The following is a 22,348-nucleotide window of genomic DNA, read 5'->3' as shown; positions in this document are numbered from 1 at the left end:
TTTTATTTATTATAAATAAATAAAATAGTAAGAAATGTACCTAGGCGCAAAATAATAGAAGAATGGAAGTATGCGCAAAACTATCTGGAAAAAGAAAACATAGAAAATAATTTAGTAACGTGTCTAGAATAAAGATATAAAAGGAGAGGAGGGAAATACAGTCAATAGAAAAGAATATAAATAAAGGAGTAGAGAGATATAGCAGAAAAAGCGATTAGGAGAAGGAAAGCGTGCCGTAAATAGTAGGAAGAATTTCTTTTTTGTTTCTATTTTTGTCTTTGCTTTTTTAATGTGTTTTCCTTACTTTTTTCCTTTTTTCTTATTTTTCTTTATGTAAGCCAATTTTGTACTTATTAGTTATAATAGGTCGGATGACTGGTTTTGAAACATTTATGATTTATATGATTTATTCAATTTTTATGTTGAATGAATGGATTTGATATATATGATTTATATGATTTAGTAAACATTTTAAAGATCAATAAAGTAATTTTTTTCCAAAAAATTTTTTTAAAAAAAATTTCATTATTTGTACCCCTCCTATTTGTACCCCTCCTATTGCGCGCAGAACAAACCCAATGAGACTTTTCCAGGAAGGGTTTTATATTTTATTTTACAAAAAGAGAGAGAGCACAGGTCCTTCGCGGGAGAAGCCCAAAGGCCATCTAGGGAGAACCGGAAGGGCGGGGGGCATTGGGAGGGGTTTCAACCCCACAGTGCCCCCATCTCTTCCTCGCAGAGGGAACGCCAGCAGGTCCTGCCGCTGAGCGGGGGGCCAAGAGGGTCCCTTCCACCCCATGGGAAATGGGGGGCTTCTTCTCTTCCGGCCAGGCAGCCCCACGCCCTGTTTCTACTTCTGGAAGCGGTCTAAGGCCGACCTCTGACCTTGGGGGGCTTTGGGGGCCTGCGGACACGGCGGCCGCCGCTCTCCTTGGCGCTGAGAGACGCTCTTCCGAATGGCAGCCTGGGCAGAAAGGAGAAGAGGAGGGGGAGACGGGGGTCATGGGCGAAGGAGGAGGCAGAGGGGATTCTGGGAAAGAGAACCAGAGGGGATTCTGGGAGGCACTTACGCGCTGCTCCTCGGCGGCCACCTTCTTCCGGCGCCTGAGTCTCCCCACGGCAGAGTCGCGGCCTTTCGTCCGCTTCCGGGGGCAGAACTTGACCTTGGCTTGGGGGTCGTAGCCCTGGAGAAAGTCGGAAAGACAGGGGTACCTTAAATCCGTTCCGGAAGTCCGTTCCAAAACCAAAGCGTTCCAAAACCGAGGCCCGCTTTCCCATAGAGAGGAATGCAAAACGGATTAATCCGTCCGGCAAGTCGAAAGAGTGCGGAGGGAAGTGTAGGGGGGGGGGGAGGGGGAGGGGGAGGGAAAGGGCGGGTAAAGGGAATTTTGTATTTATGTACGTGATTGATTTTATCATTGTTTAAATTTGTTTTTCTTTTTGCTGTATATTTTAAAGATTCGAAATATTAATATTTAAAAAAAAATCCATTCCGGAAGTCCGCTCCAAAACCAAAGCGTTCCAAAACCGAGGCCCGCTTTCCCATAGAAAGGAATGCAAAACGGATTAATCCGTCCCAGACTTTTAAAAACAACCCCAAAAACAGCAATTCAACATGATTTTTACTACCTAACGAGGCCATTGATCCATAAGATGAAAGCAATAAGCAATGTACTGCGGCCACACAATCAATCGATCAGTAGCTGAACTGGGTTCCACAAAGTCACAAAAACCAAAACCAAAAGGAGCCGGAAAAACGAAAAATAAGTAGCAAAAACAGACAGACCTCAACGTAACACTCAAATTGGAGCACGTTCGACTTCCAAAAAAAAGTTCACAAACTGGAACACTTCCTTCCGTGTTCACAGGGTTTGGGTTCCAAGTTGTTTGAGTAACAAGGTGTTTGAGAACCAAGGGACCACTGTACCCGTTATTAAATATACAAAAGAAACAGCACATGGACAAGAACGAGAACGTACAACGGGTATTGACAAAGGACACGGGAAAGCAGGCTCCGCTCACTGGCTCCACATCTCCCAACTTTATTTACTGGAAAACTCTTATTATTATTTTGATCTTTTAAATCTGTATACAGTGGGACCTCGCAAGACGAATGCCCTGCAAGACAAATTTTCTGCAAGACGAACGCGTCTTGCGATCTGATGGTGACTCGCAAGATGAATTCGTTTTGCAAAAAATTCGTATTGCGAATCGCAGTTTCCCATAGGAATGCATTGAAATTTAATTAACGCGTTCCTATGGGCAAAAAAAGAAATTTCAATGCATTCCTAGGGGAAACCGCAATTCGCAAGACGAATTTTTTGCAAAACGAATTGACTCGCGGAACGAACTAAATTCGCCTTGCGATACACCACTGTACTGCCCTTCATCCAAAAATCTCAGGGCATAAAAATACAGAATATAAACACAAAATGCTGCAAACCCTCTCACTATCATGTACAGTGGTACTTCGGCTCTCGAACGGAATCCGTTCCGGAAGACTGTTTTGAGGCCCAAAACGTTCGAAAACTGAGGGGCTGTTTGCAAATTCAATTGAGAAAATAGAAAAAAAAAGGCAGTGGCTTTCTGAGGCGCGTTCAAAAACAGAAGCCGTTTTCGGGGTTCGGTTTCCGAAATGTTCACCAACAGGGACGTTCGGAAACCGAGGAATCGCTGCACTGTAAAATGCGCCTATTTACAGGTGAAACTCGGAAAATTAGAATATCGTCCAAAAGTCCATTTATTTCAGCAATGCAACTTAAAAGGTGAAACCAATATATGAGATAGATGCATGGCAGGCAAAGCAACATAATGTCAAGCCTTTATTTGCTGTCACTGTAATTATTTGTCGTTAGGGCAAGTCAATTATAAATGGAATGTAATTTATGAAATGTCATAGCGATGTTTATTTTTGCATTATTGTCACTATTTGTTTTATTACTGTGGAATTTCCAAAAGAAAGCATTTGTAAAAATTAAAAGAAAAAATAACAAGTTGCATTACTGAAATAATTGCACTTTTGGACAATATTCTAACTTTCTGAGTTTCATCTGTAAACATAAAAATATGTTTAGCATTTTACCCCCTTTTGCGGTTAGTCACGTTGTATTTCATGATTGACACGTGTACAGTCTCATAACACACATACACACACATGTACAGTGGTGCCTCGCTAGACGAAATTAATTCGTTCCACGGGTCTTTTCTTACAGCGAATCCCATAGGAATGCATTGACTTTTTTTTTGCCCATAGGAACGCATTAATTGAATTTCGATGCATTCCTATGGGAAACCGCGATTCGCTAGACGAATTTTTCGTAAAACGCATTCGTCTAGCGAGGCAACCTCCGCTCGAAAAATCCTTTCGTTAAGCGGAAATTTCATTAAGCAGGGCATTCGTTAAGCGAGGCACCACTGTATAGTTTTTTGAAAAGGGGTCTCAAAGCCGCCAGGTTTTGGGCCAGCCTCCCGCCCCCCAATTCCCAGCCTGTCCTCCGCTCTCAGGCTCCCCAGTCCCCCAGGACAGACCCCCACCCCAAATCCCCCCTCGCCCTGGAAGACTCACCAGCCTCTCGGCACGCTCCTTCTGCCGCTGCTCCAGGGAGACCCGGTCCACGGTGCCCAGCTGGCCGGGATCCAGCGAGATCAGCTCGTGCGGGATCTGTCGGAGGGAGGAAAGGAGAGAGTGAGAAGAGGCGAGGGCCCTTGCTTTGCTTAATCTGCGGAACTCCCTGCCACAGGGCTAGCGGCTGCAAAACAGTCGGGGGAAATGGAGCCTCTGAGTTCAGAGGCAGCCTATCGGAGTCACGGCAGGAAGAGCTGTGAGAACAGGGCCCCGATCCTCCTCGGGTACCTTCTCCAAGAGAGCCTTGACCTCCCACTCCTGGCGCTGCTTCCGACTCCGGAAAGGGTTGCTCTCCAGGGCGTCAAAATTGGGCTCCCCGGCTCCTGCGAGGCGAGAAAAGAGGGGGTGAGTCAGGAGGAAAAGCTGAGGGGAGGTGACTCATTACCCCCTCTAAGGCAGTGGGGCAGACCCAGCCCACCTGCTCCACCCTTCCCCTTGGGCCAATCACAGGTGCACTGCAGGGGGTTGAGCTGGATGACCCCTGGGGTCCCCCTCCAACTCTGCAATTCTAGCATTCTACCATTCTTTCATAGAATCATAGAATCCTAGAGTTGGAAGAGACCCCAAGGGCCATCCAGTCCAACCCCCTGCCAAGCAGGAAACACCATCAAAGCATTCTTGACATATGCCTGTCAAGCCTCTGCTTAAAGACCTCCAAAGAAAGAGACTCCACCACACTCCTTGGCAGCAAATTCCACTGCCGAACAGCTCTTACTGTCAGGAAGTTCTTCCTAATGTTGAGGTGGAATCTTCTTTCTTGAAGTTTGAATCCATTGCTCCGTGTCCGCTTCTCTGGAGCAGCAGAAAACAACCTTTCTCCCTCCTCTATATGACATCCTTTTATATATTTGAACATGGCTATCATATCACCCCTTAACCTTCTCTTCTCCAGGCTAAACATACCCAGCTCCCTAAGCCATTCCTCATAAGGCATTCTTTGGCGGTCAGGCGGACATCTGCCAGGGATCCCCTAGCTGAGATTCCTTCCTTGCAGGGGGTTGGGCTGGATGACCCTCAGGGCTCCCCCTCCCACCCCCACCCCTTACCTGGCACCAGGAGGCTGGCAAAGCCTTCTCCGTGGCCAGCGCCCAGCACGTCCTCAAAGGGGCAGAAGCGCAGGGCATGAGCTGGGCGCGGAAGGGAGTGGCACAGGTAAGGCTTGGTGGGCGGGCAGGAGACAATGTCCTTGTACACCTGGAAAGGGAGAGAAAAAACAGATTTGGGGTGGCTGCTATGGACTCCTGGGCTCTATGGGGGATGGAGCGACGCCCCTGCGAGGAACGTCGGCAGCTTTCCAGTCAGGGCGAGTGGCGAGCGAAGAGGAAACTTGAACAATTACACCAGGCAAGGAGAAAGTGGAGAGATAAATCCCCCCTCTGGTGCAGCACTCGAACTCGTGCCCATCCCAGGAAGCTGAACATTGGGAGATTTCGGGACAGGTTAAGAGAAAGTCCTCTGTGCGGTTAAACTGTGGAACTCCCTCCCACTAGAGGCAGAGAGAGAAAAACACCAACTCGGATGGTTTCGAAAGAGGATTGGAAAGATCTGTGCAGAAGCCTGTTGATGGCTGCTGGCCAGGGTAGTCCTGATCTTGAGTTCGAATCCTGATTCGGGGGCATCTAGGTGGCCACTGTGAGAAGAGGGGGCAGGACCAGGTAGGCCTGATCTAGCAGGCTGTGACTTTTGAGATTCTGGCTTTACCTCCATCTGATCCAAAAAAAGCCCCTTTTCAAAGCATTTGCAAAAGCGCAAAACTCAGCTGAATCACAGAATGGGAAGGGGACACTGGAGGGTCATCCAGCCCACCCCGCTCAGGGCAGGATCCTGCAACTTGCTGTAACCCTGATGATCACTTAGGACACCTTGATGGTGATGAAGATTTATTAAACTGTATGCCACCCTACCCCTGTGAGTCCCAGGGCAGTCACAACATAAAATCACAAAATACACCATAAAAACCCACAATACCCCCCCCCTTAAAAAACACAATTACTTCTGCACACTACTGCCTGGCCAAGAGGATTCCGGCTGTATGAAAACAGGCCGTACTAAGGAACACAAAAATAAACCAGGCCAGTCTTGTCTGCATAGGAGCCAAATACCCCCAGGAACAGAGGAATCAAGGTATACTGCTCCTAGACCAGGAGGCTCCACAAGGACATAGGAAGAGCCTGCTGCGTTATGCTCCAAAGCGACAGGCTGTCTCCGCCTTGCCTGAATTAGAACCCGGTGCCGGATGTGGGGCAGGGGGCTGACATTAAGCAGGGAAAGTGTTGCTTTAGAAAAATTCAAGAAACCCCTCAGGCTTGAGGATTTGCGGGAGATGGAGCTGTGAAGCCCACCAAGCTAGGAGGAAATTTGGGGGGGGAGTTCCCCCCTGCCCCCCGCCCAGTTACCTGGACGATCTCCTGGCATGCGGCCCCCAGGAGCCCCCGCTGGCTGAAATCTAGCTGCCCGGCCCCGGTGGGCAGCAGGAGGGAGTGGAGGCGGCGGTAGGAGCGGAGGTCGTAGATGTGGAGCTTCCGGTCCAGCCCAGAGGTGGCCATGTAGCTGCAGGGAGAGGAAGCGGAGAGTTTGTGGGGCAGGAAGGGAGCCCCAGGGGTCCTCTAGTCCAGCCCCCCAAAAGAGGACAAATAGAAAGTCAAGGCTGGGGGGAAATGGGGGAGAAACGTACGTTGGAAACGTCTATAAGAGTAAAAGAAAATTATTAGCAAAGGGAGATAACAGAAATCACTGGGTTAAAGCTGACCAAAAGTCCAGACAAAATAAAAAAAATTCCTTCCAGTAGCACCTTAGAGACCAACTAAGTTTGTCATAGGTATGAGCTTTTGTGTCCATGCACACTTCTTCAGATACACTGAAACAGAAGTCACCAGACCCTTATGTATAGTGGGAGGGTGGGGGGTGGGGGTGATGGGAATGGGTGATGGGCTGATAGGAGTGGTAAACCTGTTGACGACTGTTAACAACTGCAATTGGTCTTGCAGGAAAAAGCAAGGGGTGAGATGGCTAAAGAAAGCTTGATCATGTATAATGAGATAAGAATCCAATGTCCTTATTCAGACAGGTCTCTCCATGGTTTTAAGCTTGGTAATGAGTTGCAATTCAGCAACTTCTATTTCCAGTCTGTTTCTGAATTTTTTCTGTAATAAAACAGCTACTTTGAGATCTTGTATAGAATGTCCTGGGAGATTGGAGTGTTTCTCTGTCTTGTGATTCCTGATGTCAGATTTATGTCCATTTGGAACCATAGAATCATAGAGTTGGAAGAGATCACAAGGGCCATCCAGTCCAACCCCCTGCTGAGCAGGAAACACCATCAAAGCATTCTTGACATATGCCTGTCAAGCCTCTGCTTAAAGACCTCCAAAGAAGGAGACTCCACCACACTCCATTGGCGTAGGGTTTGGCCTGTTTGTCCAATATAGAGAGCTGAAGGGCACTGTTGGCATTTGATGGCATACACAATGTTAGAAGATGAGCAATTAAATAGTCCTGAGATGGTATGTTGGATGTTGTTGGGGCCAGTAATGATGTTGTCCGGGTGTATGTGGCAGCAAAGTTGGCATCTGGGTTTATTGCAGGCTCTGGTACCAGTGTCCATGTTAAGTCTGGTGGTTGTATTATTGTGGGTGAGGAGTTGTTTAAGATTGGGTGGCTGTCTGTAGGCAATGAAAGGTCTTCCTCCCAGAGCTTGAGAAAGGGAGCTGTCATTGTCCAGGAGAGGCTGTAGATCTCTGATGATGCGTTGTACTGTTTTAACTTGGGAGCTGTATGTGATGACTAGTGGTGTTCTGTTATTTTCTTTTTGGGGTCTGTCTTGCAGCAGGTTCTCCCTAGGTATCAGTCTGGCTCTATTGATCTGTTGTTTAACTTCATTGGGTGGATATTTTAGTTCTAAAAAGGTTTGCTGTAGATCTCTTAGGTGAGAGTCAATGTGTCGCAGGGACAAGAGAGGTTTGAGTGGGTAGGAGTTTAGGAAACGTCGTTCTAAATCCACCATGACGAGGTAGCACTATTATCAATTTAGGATGGGGTGGGAGGTTCACAGGCTATGAAGGACTTGCTCCTAAAATTATTGGCAGCTGTGCGAATTATTATAGCCAGGAAATGGAAGCGGCAAGCAGAATATAAAGCGGAAGAACGGTATAAAGAGGTGTGGGATATAGCTAGGAATGATAAATTGACATGTGCCATTAAGGTAAGACAGAGAATACCGTCTGCAGGAAGAAAGATTTTGAGGAGGAGAACTTTGCCGTGTGTTTCAGCCTGTTTTCGGTTTACTCCTTCAGCTGCCGCCGATTCCATTTTTTGCTATCATTATTTATTGCATTTGCACACACACAAACACCATTTGCTGTCATCGTTGATTGAATCTGCACTCCGGAGATCGCGGGGCAGTTCGCAAAACGCAGCAATGCGGGACGAAGCAGAAACGAGGCAAACCCGTAACCCCCCCTCCGCCCGATCCTGCAGAGACATTTAAAAGGATGCCAGAAGGAGACCAACCAACCACCTTAGGGACGCCACTCTCAAATTGTGTAGGGTTTTCAGAAACCACCTCCTTGACTGCGGGACCCCTTCTTGGCCTCGCCAGAGCCTCTCTTCTCACACAGGAGAAGCCCCACCCACCCACCCAGGGTCCGAGACCCATCGGTTGCCTTCACCCGCTTTCGCCGGCCAGTCAAAGCCGTTCCCAGGATCGTGGCCGCTGTCACACGCTGACGGTTCCTGGCAGCCGAGGGCCGAGTGCGGCTGGGGAGACGAAAGGTGCAGAAACCGCCCCAGCCAGACAAGAGCAGGACTCGCCTTTTGCAAATTAAAATAAACGATCCTTTCACTCACGTGCCCGAGCCGTCGACCGCCAACGCCCTGACGGCCCCCTGGTGGCAGAGCATCCGAACGAGGGGCTCCTTCACGTTGGGGCTCCAGAGGGTCACTGTGCCTATTTGGGGTGGGAGGGGGAGAGAAGATCAAACCAGGGAGGGTCCTGCCGGCCGCCGGCTCCTTCCCTTTTCGTCAGTGGCTAAACACCAGCTACAAACTGGCCCCCCCCCACCTGCCTCCTGCCCCACAAGTCCTGCTCGCAGGATCCCAGAACGGTCGGCTCGGAAGGGACGCCCAGAGGCCATGCGGCCCAACCTGCCGCAATGGGAGCCTCACCGTTGCTGTGTCCCAGGTGGACGATGGCGTTGGAGGGGTTCTGGGCCATGACCCCCAGCCGGCCCCCCTTGGTGCAGATGGTGGCCACCTCCGTCCCCACAGAGATATCCAGGTACTGCAGGAAGCCTGTCTCGCTCTGGGAGGGGGGGGGGCCACAAAAAACAGAGGAGAGAGCTTTGTAATAAACAGACCCTCGGATCCAAGGGGCTTCTCTTTTCCGTGGGCAAAGGCACCCACCCACCCAGGAGAGACCAGGAGCTAGATCAAGTCTGGGGGGGGACAGTTCTTATTTAGGAGAGTATCTTGAACCCCCCCCCCCAAAGACTGGCCAGCCAGACCCACAGCTGCTCCCCCCACCTGGTGACAAGTGCACCAATTGCTCTATATTGGATGTAGAAATTGCAACATCCAATTGAATATTAGAGATTAGGACTTCGGGTTTTTAAATTGCATTAAAGCTTCGGAGAGATTGCATCGAGCTTCCAGGCAAGCAGAGATTTAAGAAGGGCTCCTTCTTGGGGGGAGTCCGGAAGGCGACCTCCAAGTTAGCATGGTTAGGAGGATATATATCAGGGGTTCCCAAACTAAGGCCCGGGGGTCGGAGGTGGCCCAATCGCCTTCTAAATCTGGCCCGCGGACGGTCTGGGAATCAGCATGTTTTTACATGAGTAGAATGTGTCCTTTTATTTAATATGCATCTCTGGGTTATTTGTGGGGCATAGGAATTCATTCGTATTTTTTTTCAAAATATAATCCGGCCCCCCACAAGGTATGAGGGACAGTGGACCGGCCCCCTGCTGAAAAAGTTTGCTGACTCCTGATATATATATCATGAATTAAAGAAAATGTTTAACAATACTTTTGTTTAAAAAAACCAGCAGCTTTTTCGTTAGGAATAACAGGTGGAGATACAGAGGGAGGAAGATAAAAGACTTTTTATGTGTGCAACAACGGCAGCGAGAGATGGAAGGAAGGAGAAGTACCAGGAAAAGAAGAATGGCAGGCGAAACTGATGGAGGATGCGGAGATGGCGAAACTGAAGGGGAGGATCCGAAAGCAGGAAGATCAAGTCTTTACGAAAGACTGGAGCAAATTTGTAAATTATTTAAAAGACCACTGTAAACGGTTACAATCTATGGCAGGGATGGAATGACACGTTTAATGTGGAATTCTTGATGATCATTATGGTTATTTAACAGATGGATAGGGACTCAGGTGGCGCTGTGGTTAAACCACTGAGCCTAGGGCTTGCTGATCAGAAGGTCAGCGGTTCGAATCCCTGTGACGGGGTGAGCTCCCGTTGCTTGGTCCCAGCTCCTGCCAACCTAGCAGTTTGAAAGCACGTCAAAATGCAAGTAGATAAATAGGAACCCCTCCAGCGGGAAGGTAAACGGCGTTTCCATGTGCTGCTCTGGTTTGCCAGAAGCGGCTTTGTCATGCTGGCCACATGACCTGGAAGCTGTCTGTGGACAAACGCTGGCTCCCTTGTCCTATAGAGGGAGATGAGCGCCGCAACCCCAGAGTCAGACACGACTGGACCTGATGGTCAGGGGCCCCTTTACCTTTCTATTTACTAACAGATGGATAAGGGTATAAGATGCAAAGAACTTAATCTCAAATACGGAACCTAAGGAGGGAGGGAAGGAGGTCCAAAGATTCAAAAGAAACTTTTAGTTTAAGGTTTGAAATGGTTAACGTTTAAATGTATAAAATTGTGTAAAACCAATTAGTCATGCTTTTTTTTTTCTAAAGGAGGGTTAGGCGGAACAACTCTACCTCTCTTTTAAATCAGAACCAGTGAAGGCGGTGAATGTCCTGTGTGAGTGCCTGGAGGCGGTTGGAGGATGGATGGCGGCTAAGATATTGAGGTTGAATCCTGACAAGACAGAAGTACTGTTTGTGGGGGACAGGAGGCGGGCAGGTGTGGGGGACTCCCTGGTCCTGAATGGGGTAACTGTGCCCCTGAAGGACCAGGTGTGCAGCCTGGACTCACAGCTGTCCATGGAGGCACAGGTCAATTCTGTGTCCAGGGCAGCTGTCTATCAGCTCCATCTGGTACGCAGGATGAGACCCTACCTGCCTGCAGACTGTCTCGCCAGAGTGGTGCATGCTCTAGTTATCTCCCGCTTGGACTACTGCAATGTGGGGCTACCTTTGAAGGTGATTCGGAAACTACAACTAATCCAGAATGCGGCAGCTAGACTGGTGACTGGGAGCGGCCGCCGAGACCACATAACACCGGTCCTGAAAGACCTACATTGGCTCCCAGTACGTTTCTGAGCACAGTTCAAAGTGTTGATGCTGACCTTTAAAGTCCTAGTTACAGGTAGGTAGCCGTGTTGGTCTGAGTCGAAGCAAAATAAAAAAATTCCTTCAGTAGCACCTTAAAGACCAACTAAGTTTTTATTTTGGTGTGAGCTTTTGTGTGCATGCACACTTCGTCAGATACACTGAAACAGAATCAACCAGACCCTTATTTATATTCAGAGGGTGGGGGGTGGGAATGGGTGATGGGCTGATAGGAGTGGTGAACCTGTTGATGGCTGTTAACGACTGCTGATGACTGTAATTGGTCCTGCGGGGGGGGGGGAAGCAAGGCACTCCCCCCCCCGCATGATCTAGCTTTCTTTTGTGCCTTGCTTCCCCCCCCCCCCCCCGCAGGACCAATTACAGTCATCAGCAGTCGTTAACAGCCATCAACAGGTTCACCACTCCTATCAGCCCATCACCCATTCCCACCCCCTGAATATAAATAAGGGTCTGGTGTTGACCTTTAAAGCCCTTAAAGGCCTCGGTCCAGTATACCTGAAGGAGCGTCTCCACCCCCATCGTTCTGCCCAGTCACTGAGATCCAGCGCCGAGGGTCTTCTGGCGGTTCCCTTGCTGCGAGAAGCCAAGTTACAGGGAACCAGGCAGAGGGCCTTCTCGGTAGTGGCACCCGCCCTGTGGAACGCCCTCCCAGCAGATGTCAAGGCAGTAAGCAACTATTTTACTTTTAGAAGACAACGGAAGGCAGCCCTGTTTAGGGAAGTTTTTAATGTTTGATGCTGTATTGTATTTTAATATTCTGTTGGAAGACGCCCAGAGTGGCTGGGGAAACCCAGCCAGATGGGCGGGGTCTAAATTATATATATATATATATATATATATATATATATATATATATATATATATTATTATTATTACAATCCTCGCCTTGCCCCAGACGCTGTGCCATGGAGACAGATCAGATAACTCCGCCCAACTGCCTGTCCTGCCACCGCGGAGGCCCTCTCAGCCGGGGTCTCATCCACGCCTCTCCGCACTGTGGCAGGAGGTTTATTCATGGTGCTGGGGCATCTAGATCGCTTGCACCTGGATCTGTTGCGAGTGCAAGATTGCTGGCCAAATCTCCTTGCTAACTGCTGAACCGGCCAGTGGCATCCGGCCAGGATGGGATTGTCCCGGCTAACGGAACAGGAGCCAGGCCAGCAACGTCTCTCTGGGCTCTGGGCTGTGCTTGGAGCTGGGTTTGAACCTGCAACCAGGATCTGGACGTTGCTGTTTTGCTGTGGGGTCCAGGTGGCAAGTCTCTATCTCAAGGAGTACCCCCCCTGCCAGGGCTCTAGCAGGAGATGGTGTAAATACTGTACCTGTAACTGTGTATACTCAAACCTGTCAATAAAATAATAATAATAATAATAATAATAATAATAATAGCCGTGCCGAGTGGCCAGGGCAACCCAGTCAGATGGGCAGGGTGCAAATATAGTAACATAGAATACAGTGGTACCTCTACTTACGAATGTTTCTACTTACGAATGGAGCTCCCTCCGCCATCTTGGATGCGGTTTACATAGGATTTTTTCTACTTACGAATTTTTAGATAGGGTTGCTTCAACTTACGAATATTTTCTCCCAATGCATTCCTATGGGATTCGACTTACAAATTTTTTCGACTTACAAATGTGTGTTCGGAACGCATTAAATTCGTAAGTAGAGGTACCACTGTATTAATAATAGCCGTGCCAAGTGGCCAGGGCAACCCAGTCAGATGGGCAGGGTACAAATATAGTAACAATTAGAATACTAATACTACTACTAATAACAATTATTTTTCCTTTTTCACTTTTTATTTGTGTTTTCTGTTGGTCAATTAAACTACACTGGAACCTCGAAAGCCGAATGCCTTTGAACTCGAATGTTCCGGCTCCTGAGTGATTGAAACTGCCCTGTGGAACGCCCTCCCATCAGATGTCAAAGAAATAAACAACTATAAGGCATTTAAAAGACATCTGAAGGCAGCCCTGTTTAGGGACGTTTTTAAGGACTGATGTTTTAATGTATTTTTAATACATTAATCCATTTTAATACATTTAATCCTTTTGTTGGAAGCCGCCCAGAGTGGCAGGGGGAACCAAGCCAGATGGGTGGGGTATAAATATTATTATTATTATTATTATTATTATTATTATTATTATTATTATTATTAACCCAAAGTGATTGTTCCAATTTTTGAATGCTTTTCAGAAGCTGAACGTCAGGCATGGCTTCCAACTGGCTGCGCGAACGCTCTTTTAATGTTTGATGGATTTCTATATTTTAATGTTTTGTTGGAAGCCGCCCAGAGTGGCTGGGGGAACCCAGACAGATGGGCGGGGTATAAATAATAATAATAATAATAATAATAATAATAATAATAATAATAATAATAATTATCTTGCAGCCAATCAGAAGCCGCGTTTTGCAAGTCGAACAGAACCAATTCGGTTTGACTTCCAAGCTACGACTGTACTCTTAAAGGAGGGGGGAGGGGGAATGCACAGGCTGTAAGACCCTGTAATAGAGTAACGGATTTGTAGAGGGAGAAGGGAGACCCAAAGGTCCTCTAGCCCAACCCCCTGCAAGGCAAGAATCGCAGGTAAAGCGTCCCTGGCAGATGGTCCCGCCCCCCGGCAACCTCTAATGAACAGTTCTTGCTCTCACAATCGTACACCTGGAGGGTCAGAAGGGACCCCCTTGGGTCATCCAGTCTGACACCCCGCAACGCCAAACCTTCCCAGATCAGTCCTTGCCTGGAGGTCCAGAGAGAGGGGATTGTTGGGGGTCAGGAGAGAAAGATAAACCCCCCCTTCCTCACCGCTGTGGCCAGGAGGAAGTGGTAGGGCAGGAACTGCATCCTCTGGACCCCGTGGAAGCGCTTGAGGCAGTTGAGCTCCACCCCCTGGTTGTCGTAGACGTAGAGCCACTTCCGCTGCGCCACCGCAAACATGGTCTCCGTGTGGAGCCACCTGGGGAGAAAGGGGGTGTCAGGGGGAAGAATGGGAGGGCTGTCGGGAGGGGGACCCCGAGGTCATCTAGTCCAACCCCCAGCAACGGCGCCACCGCAGCTCAGAAGTGGAAAGAACCATAGAATCGTAGAGTTGGAGGGCCATCCAGTCCAACCCCCTGCCAAGCAGGAAACACCATCAAAGCATTCCTGACATATGCCTGTCAAGCCTCTGCTTAAAGACCTCCAAAGAAGGAGACTCCACCATACTCCTTGGCAGCAAATTCCACTGACAAACAGCTCTTACTGTCAGGAAGTTCTTCCTAATGTTAACCGGGGGCAGCTGCAAGGCAGCCTGGTTACGGGCAGGAGCTACGAGCCAGAGAAGTGCTGCCCCGAATTAAGTTGTGAACCGCCCCGCAATGTTGGGATGGACGGCAGTATGCAAATGTAACGAATCATCATCATCATCCTATATAATAAAGTGCAAGTGTCTCTGCGTCCAGATTCTCTGTGTCCGCGCTACTGCGCATGTGCCCCACGGACACAGGGATTGGATGCAGAGACTGCATGCACACACGCACGCGCTCTCCCCACCCCCCCACCTACCGTTTCCCTGCGGCCGCCAACCGCTGCTCCCAGCCGGACTGAGCATTGGCGGCGGCGGGGGGTGGGGGAGAGAGCGCGTGTGTTCGTCCAGCAAGGACAGGTCCCGGGGCTTCTCCGAACCCCAGGATGTCTCCTTCCTATCGGCGGCTGGGGGAGAGGAAGGAAGGAGGAGAAAGGGCTGCTTTCTCTTCCTTCGTTCCTGTCCCCCTGCTGCCGACAACAAGGACAGGTCCCGGTGTTCGGAGAAGAGCTGCGCAAGCGCTTCTCCGAACCCCGGGATGTTCTAGCACCCGTTTATTCAACGGGCTGAATCACACCAGTAATGATAATAATAAAGAAATTTCATGGGCTGGGCAGCTTCCCTAGCAGACGATGCATTTACAGCCGCACGTTGGAAGTCGAACGGAATCCGTTTCGGAAGTAGTCCATTCGACTTCCAAAATGTTCAGAAACCAAGGCACGGCTTCTGATTGGCTGCAGGAAGCTCCTGAAGCCAGTTGGAAGCTGCGCCGGACGTTCCAAGATCCAAGGTACGACTGGACTCGTTTCAAACGCACGTTTTGAGATTTCACCTCTGAGCAGGGGGGAGGCAGCGACAACCTGACCGGGAAGATGGGAAGCCCTTGCCCTGTGTCTGCAATGGGGAGACAGGAATGCCTTGCAAGGCTGTCGCAGGTATTTGCCGATGGCAAAGTGTTTAAACCGTGGAGGAAGCAGCTTGGGAAGAGAGACGAGGGAAATGGGGTGGGAGGATCATAGAATCCTAGAGTTGGAGGAGACCACAAGGGCCATCCAGTCCAACCCCCTGCCAAGCAGGAAACACCATCAAAGCATTCTTGACATATGCCTCTCAAGCCTCTGTTTAGATAAGGAACTGCTCTGAGATCTACAGATAAAGGGCAGTATACAAAATAAATAAATTATTATTATTATTATTATTACTTTATTTATACCCCGCCCTTCCCAGTCAAGACCGGGCTCAGGGCGGCTAACAACAAAAATATCAAAGCAAACATAAAAGAAACAATTCAATTAAAATTCAGATTAAATACAATGTTAAAATTCAATTACAATGTTAAAATTCAAGGCTCCTAAGCCGCATAAGGCTTTAAAGGTCAAAACCAGCACCTTAAACCTGATCCTGTACTCCACCGGGAGCCAGTGCAGCTGGTAAAGCACTGGATGAATGTGATCCCACGGCCAGGACCCCGTAAGGAGCCTCGCCGCGGCATTCTGCACCCGCTGGAGTTTCTGGGTCAGCTTTAAGGGCAGCCCCGCGTAGAGCGAGTTACAATAGTCAAGCCTAGAGGTGACCTAGATAATACCGTGTTTCTCATATTATAAGACATGTCTTATATTTATTTTTTCCTCAAAAAAACACACTATGGCTTATTTTCAAGGGATGTCTTATTTTTTTCCTCCTCCTCCTGCCGCGGCCGGCATTGCTGCTGCGCCTATCTCTATGTCTTATTTTCGGGGTATGGCTTATATTCCTTGAATGCTTAAAAATCCTGCTATGGATTATTTTATGGGTATGTCTTAAAATATGAGAAACAGGGTAGATGTGAAATTCCTGCTAGCCCCCCCCCCAAAAACCCTCAATACGGCACCCCCATGCGTTTGCGACTCACGCCACGTCTGCGACGGACTCCATGACGTTGATCTCGCACATCAATGCCTTTGTGTGCCAGTCGAGGGCTGCCACGTGGCCCCTTCGGCCCCCCAGGAGGAGATGCCTGTGAAGAAGAAGAGGAGTTTGGATTTGATATCCCGCTTTATCACTACCCGAAGGAGTCTCAAAGCGGCTAACATTCTCCTTTCCCTTCCTCCCCCACAACAAACACTCTGTGAGGTGAGTGGGGCTGAGAGACTTCAGAGAAGTGTGACTAACCCAAGGTCACCCAGCAGCTGCATGTGGAGGAGCGGAGACTCGAACCCGGTTCAACAGATTATGAGACTACCGCTCTTAACCAATACACCACACTGTGAAGGAGGAAGAGGAATCATAGAATCGGAAGAGACCCCAAGGGCCATCCAGTCCAATCCCCTGCCAAGCAGGAAACACCATCAAAGAATTCCTGACAGATGGCTGTCAAGCCTCCGCTTAAAGGCCTCCAAAGAAGGAGACTCCACCACACTCCTTGGCAGCAAATTCCACTGCCAAACAGCTCTTACTGTCAGGAAGTTCTTCCTAATGTTGAGGTGGAATCTTCTTTATTGTAGTTTGAATCTATTGCTCCGTGTCCGCTTCTCTGGAGCAGCAGAAAACAATCTTTCTCCCTCCTCTATATGACATCCTTTTATATATTTGAACATGGCTATCATATCACCCCTTAACCTTCTCTTCTCCAGGCTAAACATACCCAGCTCCCTAAGCCGTTCCTCATAAGGCATCGTTTCCAGGCCTTTGACCATTTTGGTTGCCCTCTTCTGGACACGTTCCAGCTTGTCAGTATCCTTCTTGAACTGTGGTGCCCAGAACTGGACACAGTACTCCAGGTGAGGTCTGACCAGAGCAGAATACTGTGGTAGTATTACCGGTACTTCCCTTGATCTAGGTGCTATACTCCTATTGATGCAGCCCAGAATTGCATTGGCTTTTTGAGCTGCTGCATCACACTGCTGACTCATGTCAAGTCATAGAATCATAGAATCATAGAGTTGGAAGAGACCACAAGGGTCATCCAGTCCAACCCCCTGCCAAGCAGGAAAGTCAAGATTCCTCAAGGCAGGAATCTCAGCTCAATCCTACAAGGCAGAGGGCTGCCCAAGGAGGGAGACCGTTCCGCCGCCAAACAGCTCTTGCTCACTCACCTGCCGTTGCGCGTGTAGTCCACCCGGTATGGGCCAAACTGGTTCAGCCGCAGCTCAAAATGCTGGTGAGAGGAAAGCAGGCCGGGATCAGGCCCTGGGAGGGGATCCCCACATTTCCCCCCTTCCTCAAAACCCCTTCCTCATTTCCCCTTCCCCGCCTACCTTTGCGCCGGCGGCCAGGTCTACGGCCTCCGCGATGTCGGCCTGGGCGATGGTGCAGGTGTCCTCCCCCTCGTCTCCTTCCAGGAACCTGGCGGGGCAGAGAGAGGAGAAAGGGAGGCAGGGTTAAACCCCGGAGGTAACAGCCCCCGGGAGTCATGATGCCGGACCTCTCAGGAAATGAAGGTTTATTGGAAGAAATTTGATGAATATAAAGCAAAAATTGTGGAAAATGCTGATCTTTTAGCAGACAGGTGAAGGGCGGAGTAAAAATATATAAAAGGAATTTAATATGGAAAAGGCACGCAAAAAGAAATTTGGATATGTAAACCGAACCAGAGAATAGGCTGGAAGTTAGCACAGGGTGGAGGGTGAGAAAGGGTGGCTAAGGGGTATGTTTTCTTTTGTAAGCAGTTTTATTTTTTCAGTAGCACCTTAAAGACCAACTAAGTTTTTATTTTGGTATGAGCTTTCGTGTGCATGCACACTTCTTCAGATACCACGAAAGCTCATACCAAAATAAAAACTTAGTTGGTCTTTAAGGTGCTACTGAAGGGATTTTTTTTATTTTGCTTCGACTCAGACCAACACGGCTACCGACCTGTAACTAGTTTTATTTTTGTTAGCAATAGTCTGCTATTTGAATCTGTACTTCTTTTTGAGTTTGTATTTTGTAAATGAATTTGATCTGAGTTTAAATTTGAATTTTGTAAATTAATGAAGATTATTGGGCAAGGGATATTGGGCAAGGGATATTGAAAGGCGTGCATGGGAGAGACTGTGGAAGGAGGATTAAAAACCTGCGGCATGTTATAAACCAGGAATGTCCAACAGGTAGATCGTGATCCACCGGTAGATCACTGGAGGTCTGTAGTAGATCACCGGCTCCCTCCGAAGAAGCTCAACAACTTCGGCTCCCCTAAAAAGAAGCTCAACATCTTTGTCCTGCACCTCAAAAAACAGGACTTTCCTCCTCCCTAAAAATGCTCAACAACTTTGACCTGCACCCCCAAAAAACAGGGCTTTCCTTTCTAAAAATACTCAACATCTTTGCCCTGCCCCCCCAAAATGGGGGTAGATCACTGCCAGTTTCTAACTGTGAGTAGATCGCAGTCTCTTGAGAGTTGGCCACCCCTGTTATAAACTAAAAGAGAACTATATTCAAAGTGTTGGTGCTGACCTTTAAAACCCTAAACGGCCTCGGCCCAGTATACCTGAAGGAGCTTCTCCCTCCCCCCCATCATTCTGCCCGGACACTGAGATCCAGCACCGAGGGCCTTCTGGCGGTTCCCTCCCTGCGAGAAGCGAGGTTACAGGGAATCAGGCAGAGGGCCTTCTCGGTGGTGGCGCCCGCCCTGAGGAATGCCCTCCCATCAGATGTCAAAGAAAACCATGGGTAGACAAACTAAGGCCCAGGGGCTGGATTCGGCGCAATCGCCTTCTAAATCCGGCCCACGGATGGTCCGGGAAGCAGCGTGTTTTCACATGAGTAGAATGTGTCCTTTTATTTAAAATGCACCTCTGGGTTACTTGTGGGGCCTGCCTGGTGTTTCTACATGAGTAGAATGTGTGCTTCTATTTAAAATGCATCTCTGGGTTATTTGTGGGGCATAGGAATTTGTTCACCCCCCCAGAAAAAATAGTCTGGCCCCCCACAAGGTCTGAGAGACAGTGGACTGGCCCCCTGCTGAATGTTTGCTGACCCCTGAAATAAACTATCTGACTTTTTGAAAAAATCTGAAGGCAACCCTGCTTAGGGAAGCTTTTAATATTTGATGAATCATTGTACTTTAACAGTAAGAGCTGTTCGACAGTGGAATTTGCTGCCAAGCAGGAAACACCATCAAAGCATTCTTGACATATGCCTGTCAAGCCTCTGCTTAAAGACCTCCAAAGAAGGAGACTCCACCACACTCCTTGGCAGCAAATTCCACTGCTGAACAGCTCTTACTGTCAGGAAGTTCTTTCAAATGTTGAGGTGGAATCTTCTTTAAAACAATAAAGGAAATGTTTTTTTAAAAACAAGGAAATGAAGATTCCTTGGCACCATTTGCCTGCATTGAACCAAGGCTCACCCACCACCCACCTGCCTCTTAAATGCAGGTGTAGAAACTACATTACCCAGCATCCTCCAGGAGGAGCATCTCCATCCGGGCCGCCTGCTGGGCTGCTGCCTGGGTCTTCTGCTCCTGCCTGGCCAGCTGGCGCTTCAGGCGCTTATCGGACACCGTCCCCTGTGGGATATGGGAAAGGGGGGGTCAAAGATGATGGTGGCACGCAGCTCCCCCCCCCTAGACACCTAGGGAGAACATCAGCCCCCCCCCCCCCAGGAAGGCCAAAGCGTCTCACCAGCTTGCCCCCGGCTCCTCGCTGGAACTTGCGCACTTGCTCACGGCTGACGGAGGCCGGGCCAGGAAACGGGTCCACCTTCTGAAAGAAACCACAGAGCCGCAGCGTCACAAGGGTCCCCCAGGGGACATCTAGTCCAACCCTCTGCAAGGCAGGGATTGCAACCAAGGCCAAAGGGTGAACCAGGCGGCTATGAAATTGGGGAGATTGGGGGCATGTTGTATCCCCTTCCCCAGACTTCAGACTTCCTGAATTTGAAGGGACCCCCCAAGGGCCACCTAGCCCCTCCCTCCTGCAATGCAGACCTACTTCCCTATCTCCCCCCCCCCCCGCTTCCCTCCATACCCCTGAGATCCACTTCTTCCTGCCAAGATCCATCGGCTTCCTTGGGGAGGCCAGATCCTGCCGCGGCTTCTTGGGATCCCGAGCGCCACTCTCTTCTGTGTCGGCTTGGGGGGCCTCGCCCTCCCAGTATCTCCTGACGACCTTCTTCTTCTTTGGGGTGGGGGAGAGAAAGAGGGAGGTCTGTATGTAAATTACAACCTTGCAAAGGACTCTTAAATGCATTTAAAGCACACACACCTCCACCCCCACCTTGGGAACTGCAGTTTAAGGGTGCTGGGAACTGCAGGAGATAGATAGATAGATAGATAGATAGATAGATAGATAGATAGATAGATAGATAGATAGATAGATAGAAAAATAGATAGATAGATAGATGGCAGGGCGGTTCACAGCATAGAATATATGAGACAAAAGACGAAAAATGCATAATAAGGACAAGAACAAACCAAACCAATAAATAATAATATAAAAAAAATATTTCTACCCCGCTCTCCCCTGTCAAAACCAGGCTCAGGGCGGCTAACACCAATAAAATTACAATAAGACATAAAAGAAAAGAAAATTAATTAAACATTCCCTCCCCCTTCCAAAAGACACATGTAAAAGGACCTAGGACAAACTGGCTGGAGAGGGAAAACTACGCTTCCCAGAATCCTTTTCGTGAGGCGGAGGAGAGGATGGGCTTCAAAGGGATGCCTTGTTTGGGGGGGGGTTTAGGCAGCCAAAATCAATGGATGGGGGGGCGATTCCCAGAGGGCCTGGAGCCCCTCTCGAACTGGGACGGATTGGGCTTCGTGCAGAGACAAGCCCCAAGGTGCCAGTCATGGAGACCCAGAAGGGTGGAGGCGGAAGGGTCTCCCAAAGGCCATCCAGACCCACCTCTTGAAAGGCAGGAATGACCTGCTAAAGAACCACACGATCCCAGAGCTGGAAGGGACCCTCCAAAGGCCATCGAGGCGACTCTCCCCCTTTGCAAGGCAGGAACCACAAGCTCCACACTCACACAATGTTCTGGGCCCCCCAAGGGGCATCTGTCCCACCCCCTTGGGGGAATCCCGCTCTCCCCTCCCTCCCTCCCCAGGGGCCCCCTCTTCTCACCTTCTTCGGGTCTCCTGCGTCCTCCCGCGCCCCCCGCCCAGCTCCCCTCCCTCCTTCCATGGCTGCTGCTGCTGCTGCCGATCTCCTCTCTCTCCCAAACCCACGTGGACGGCCAGGCAGCCGGCTCAATCCTCCCACTTCCGGGTGCTCTCTTCCTGTCGCCCAATCGCTGCTCGCAGAGGGCGCCGCTCTCCTCCAATCCCCTCGTTAGGGGGGCTGTCCCGGAAGTGAAGCCGCTGCGGAGGCCCAGGAGGCGCTCTGGGAAAGAGGAGAGAGGCCATGTTGAGTCAGGGCAGCCGCTCCTTCCATGTTTGGAGCGGGAGGAAGGGCCCGCCGCGGCCATCTTGAATGAGGGCAATTTTGTGCCTCTCTGTTGTCTATCTCAAACCTGGCTCGCGTTTGGAGGGAGAGACGTATTTATTCTTCAAGTTGGCTCTGCCCCACGGGGCTTACAGTCCACAGCAGAATCGACACAGAATGGGGAGGGGGCGAGTTTTGGGCTCTGGGGGGGCAGGTCCGTGTTCGAGGGGGAATCATAGAGTTGGAAGAGACCACAAGGGCCATCCAGTCCAACCCCCTGCCAAGCAGGAAACACCATCAAAGCATTCTTGACATATGCCTGTCAAGCCTCTGCTTAAAGACCTCCAAAGAAGGAGACTCCACCACACTCCTTGGCAGCAAATTCCACTGTTGAACAGCTCTTACTGTCAGGAAGTTCTTCCTAATGTTTAGGTGGAAGCTTCTTTCTTGTAGTTTGAATCCATTGCTCTTCCTAATGTTTAGGTGGAATCTTCTTGAAAAAAGACTGAAAGCTGTTCTGCATGGCCGTCTCTGCAGGGACGTTGTGGTCTGCAAACCTTTCTTTCTCGGATCCCAGAGTGAGCTTTCAAGGATGCTCCCCATATGTGTTGAATGTTTCATCAAGATTCATAGAATAA

General features: G+C 49.4%; 1 protein-coding gene across 1 annotated transcript; it reads right to left on the bottom strand.

Moving 5' to 3' along the window:
- Nucleotides 1–595: 595 nt before the first annotated feature.
- WDR46 (WD repeat domain 46) lies at nt 596–21,490 on the bottom strand. The gene is made up of 16 exons (XM_060271134.1): nt 21,411–21,490; nt 20,313–20,462; nt 19,968–20,048; nt 19,740–19,852; nt 17,622–17,709; nt 17,460–17,521; nt 16,277–16,381; nt 13,908–14,058; nt 8,789–8,924; nt 8,471–8,570; nt 6,022–6,175; nt 4,672–4,819; nt 3,854–3,948; nt 3,566–3,661; nt 1,071–1,184; nt 596–964 (listed from the first exon to the last, which is right to left on the bottom strand). Exons 1-16 carry the CDS (start codon nt 21,468–21,470, stop codon nt 851–853), a joined length of 1,767 nt encoding a protein of 588 aa, XP_060127117.1. The 5' UTR covers nt 21,471–21,490; the 3' UTR covers nt 596–850.
- Nucleotides 21,491–22,348: the final 858 nt, after the last annotated feature.

Source organism: Zootoca vivipara, chromosome 2, assembly GCF_963506605.1.
Source record: "Zootoca vivipara chromosome 2, rZooViv1.1, whole genome shotgun sequence".
Classification (NCBI taxonomy): Eukaryota; Metazoa; Chordata; class Lepidosauria; order Squamata; family Lacertidae; genus Zootoca; species Zootoca vivipara.
Note: the sequence above shows the minus strand (reverse complement) of the source record. Positions and strands in the feature narration are given on the sequence as shown.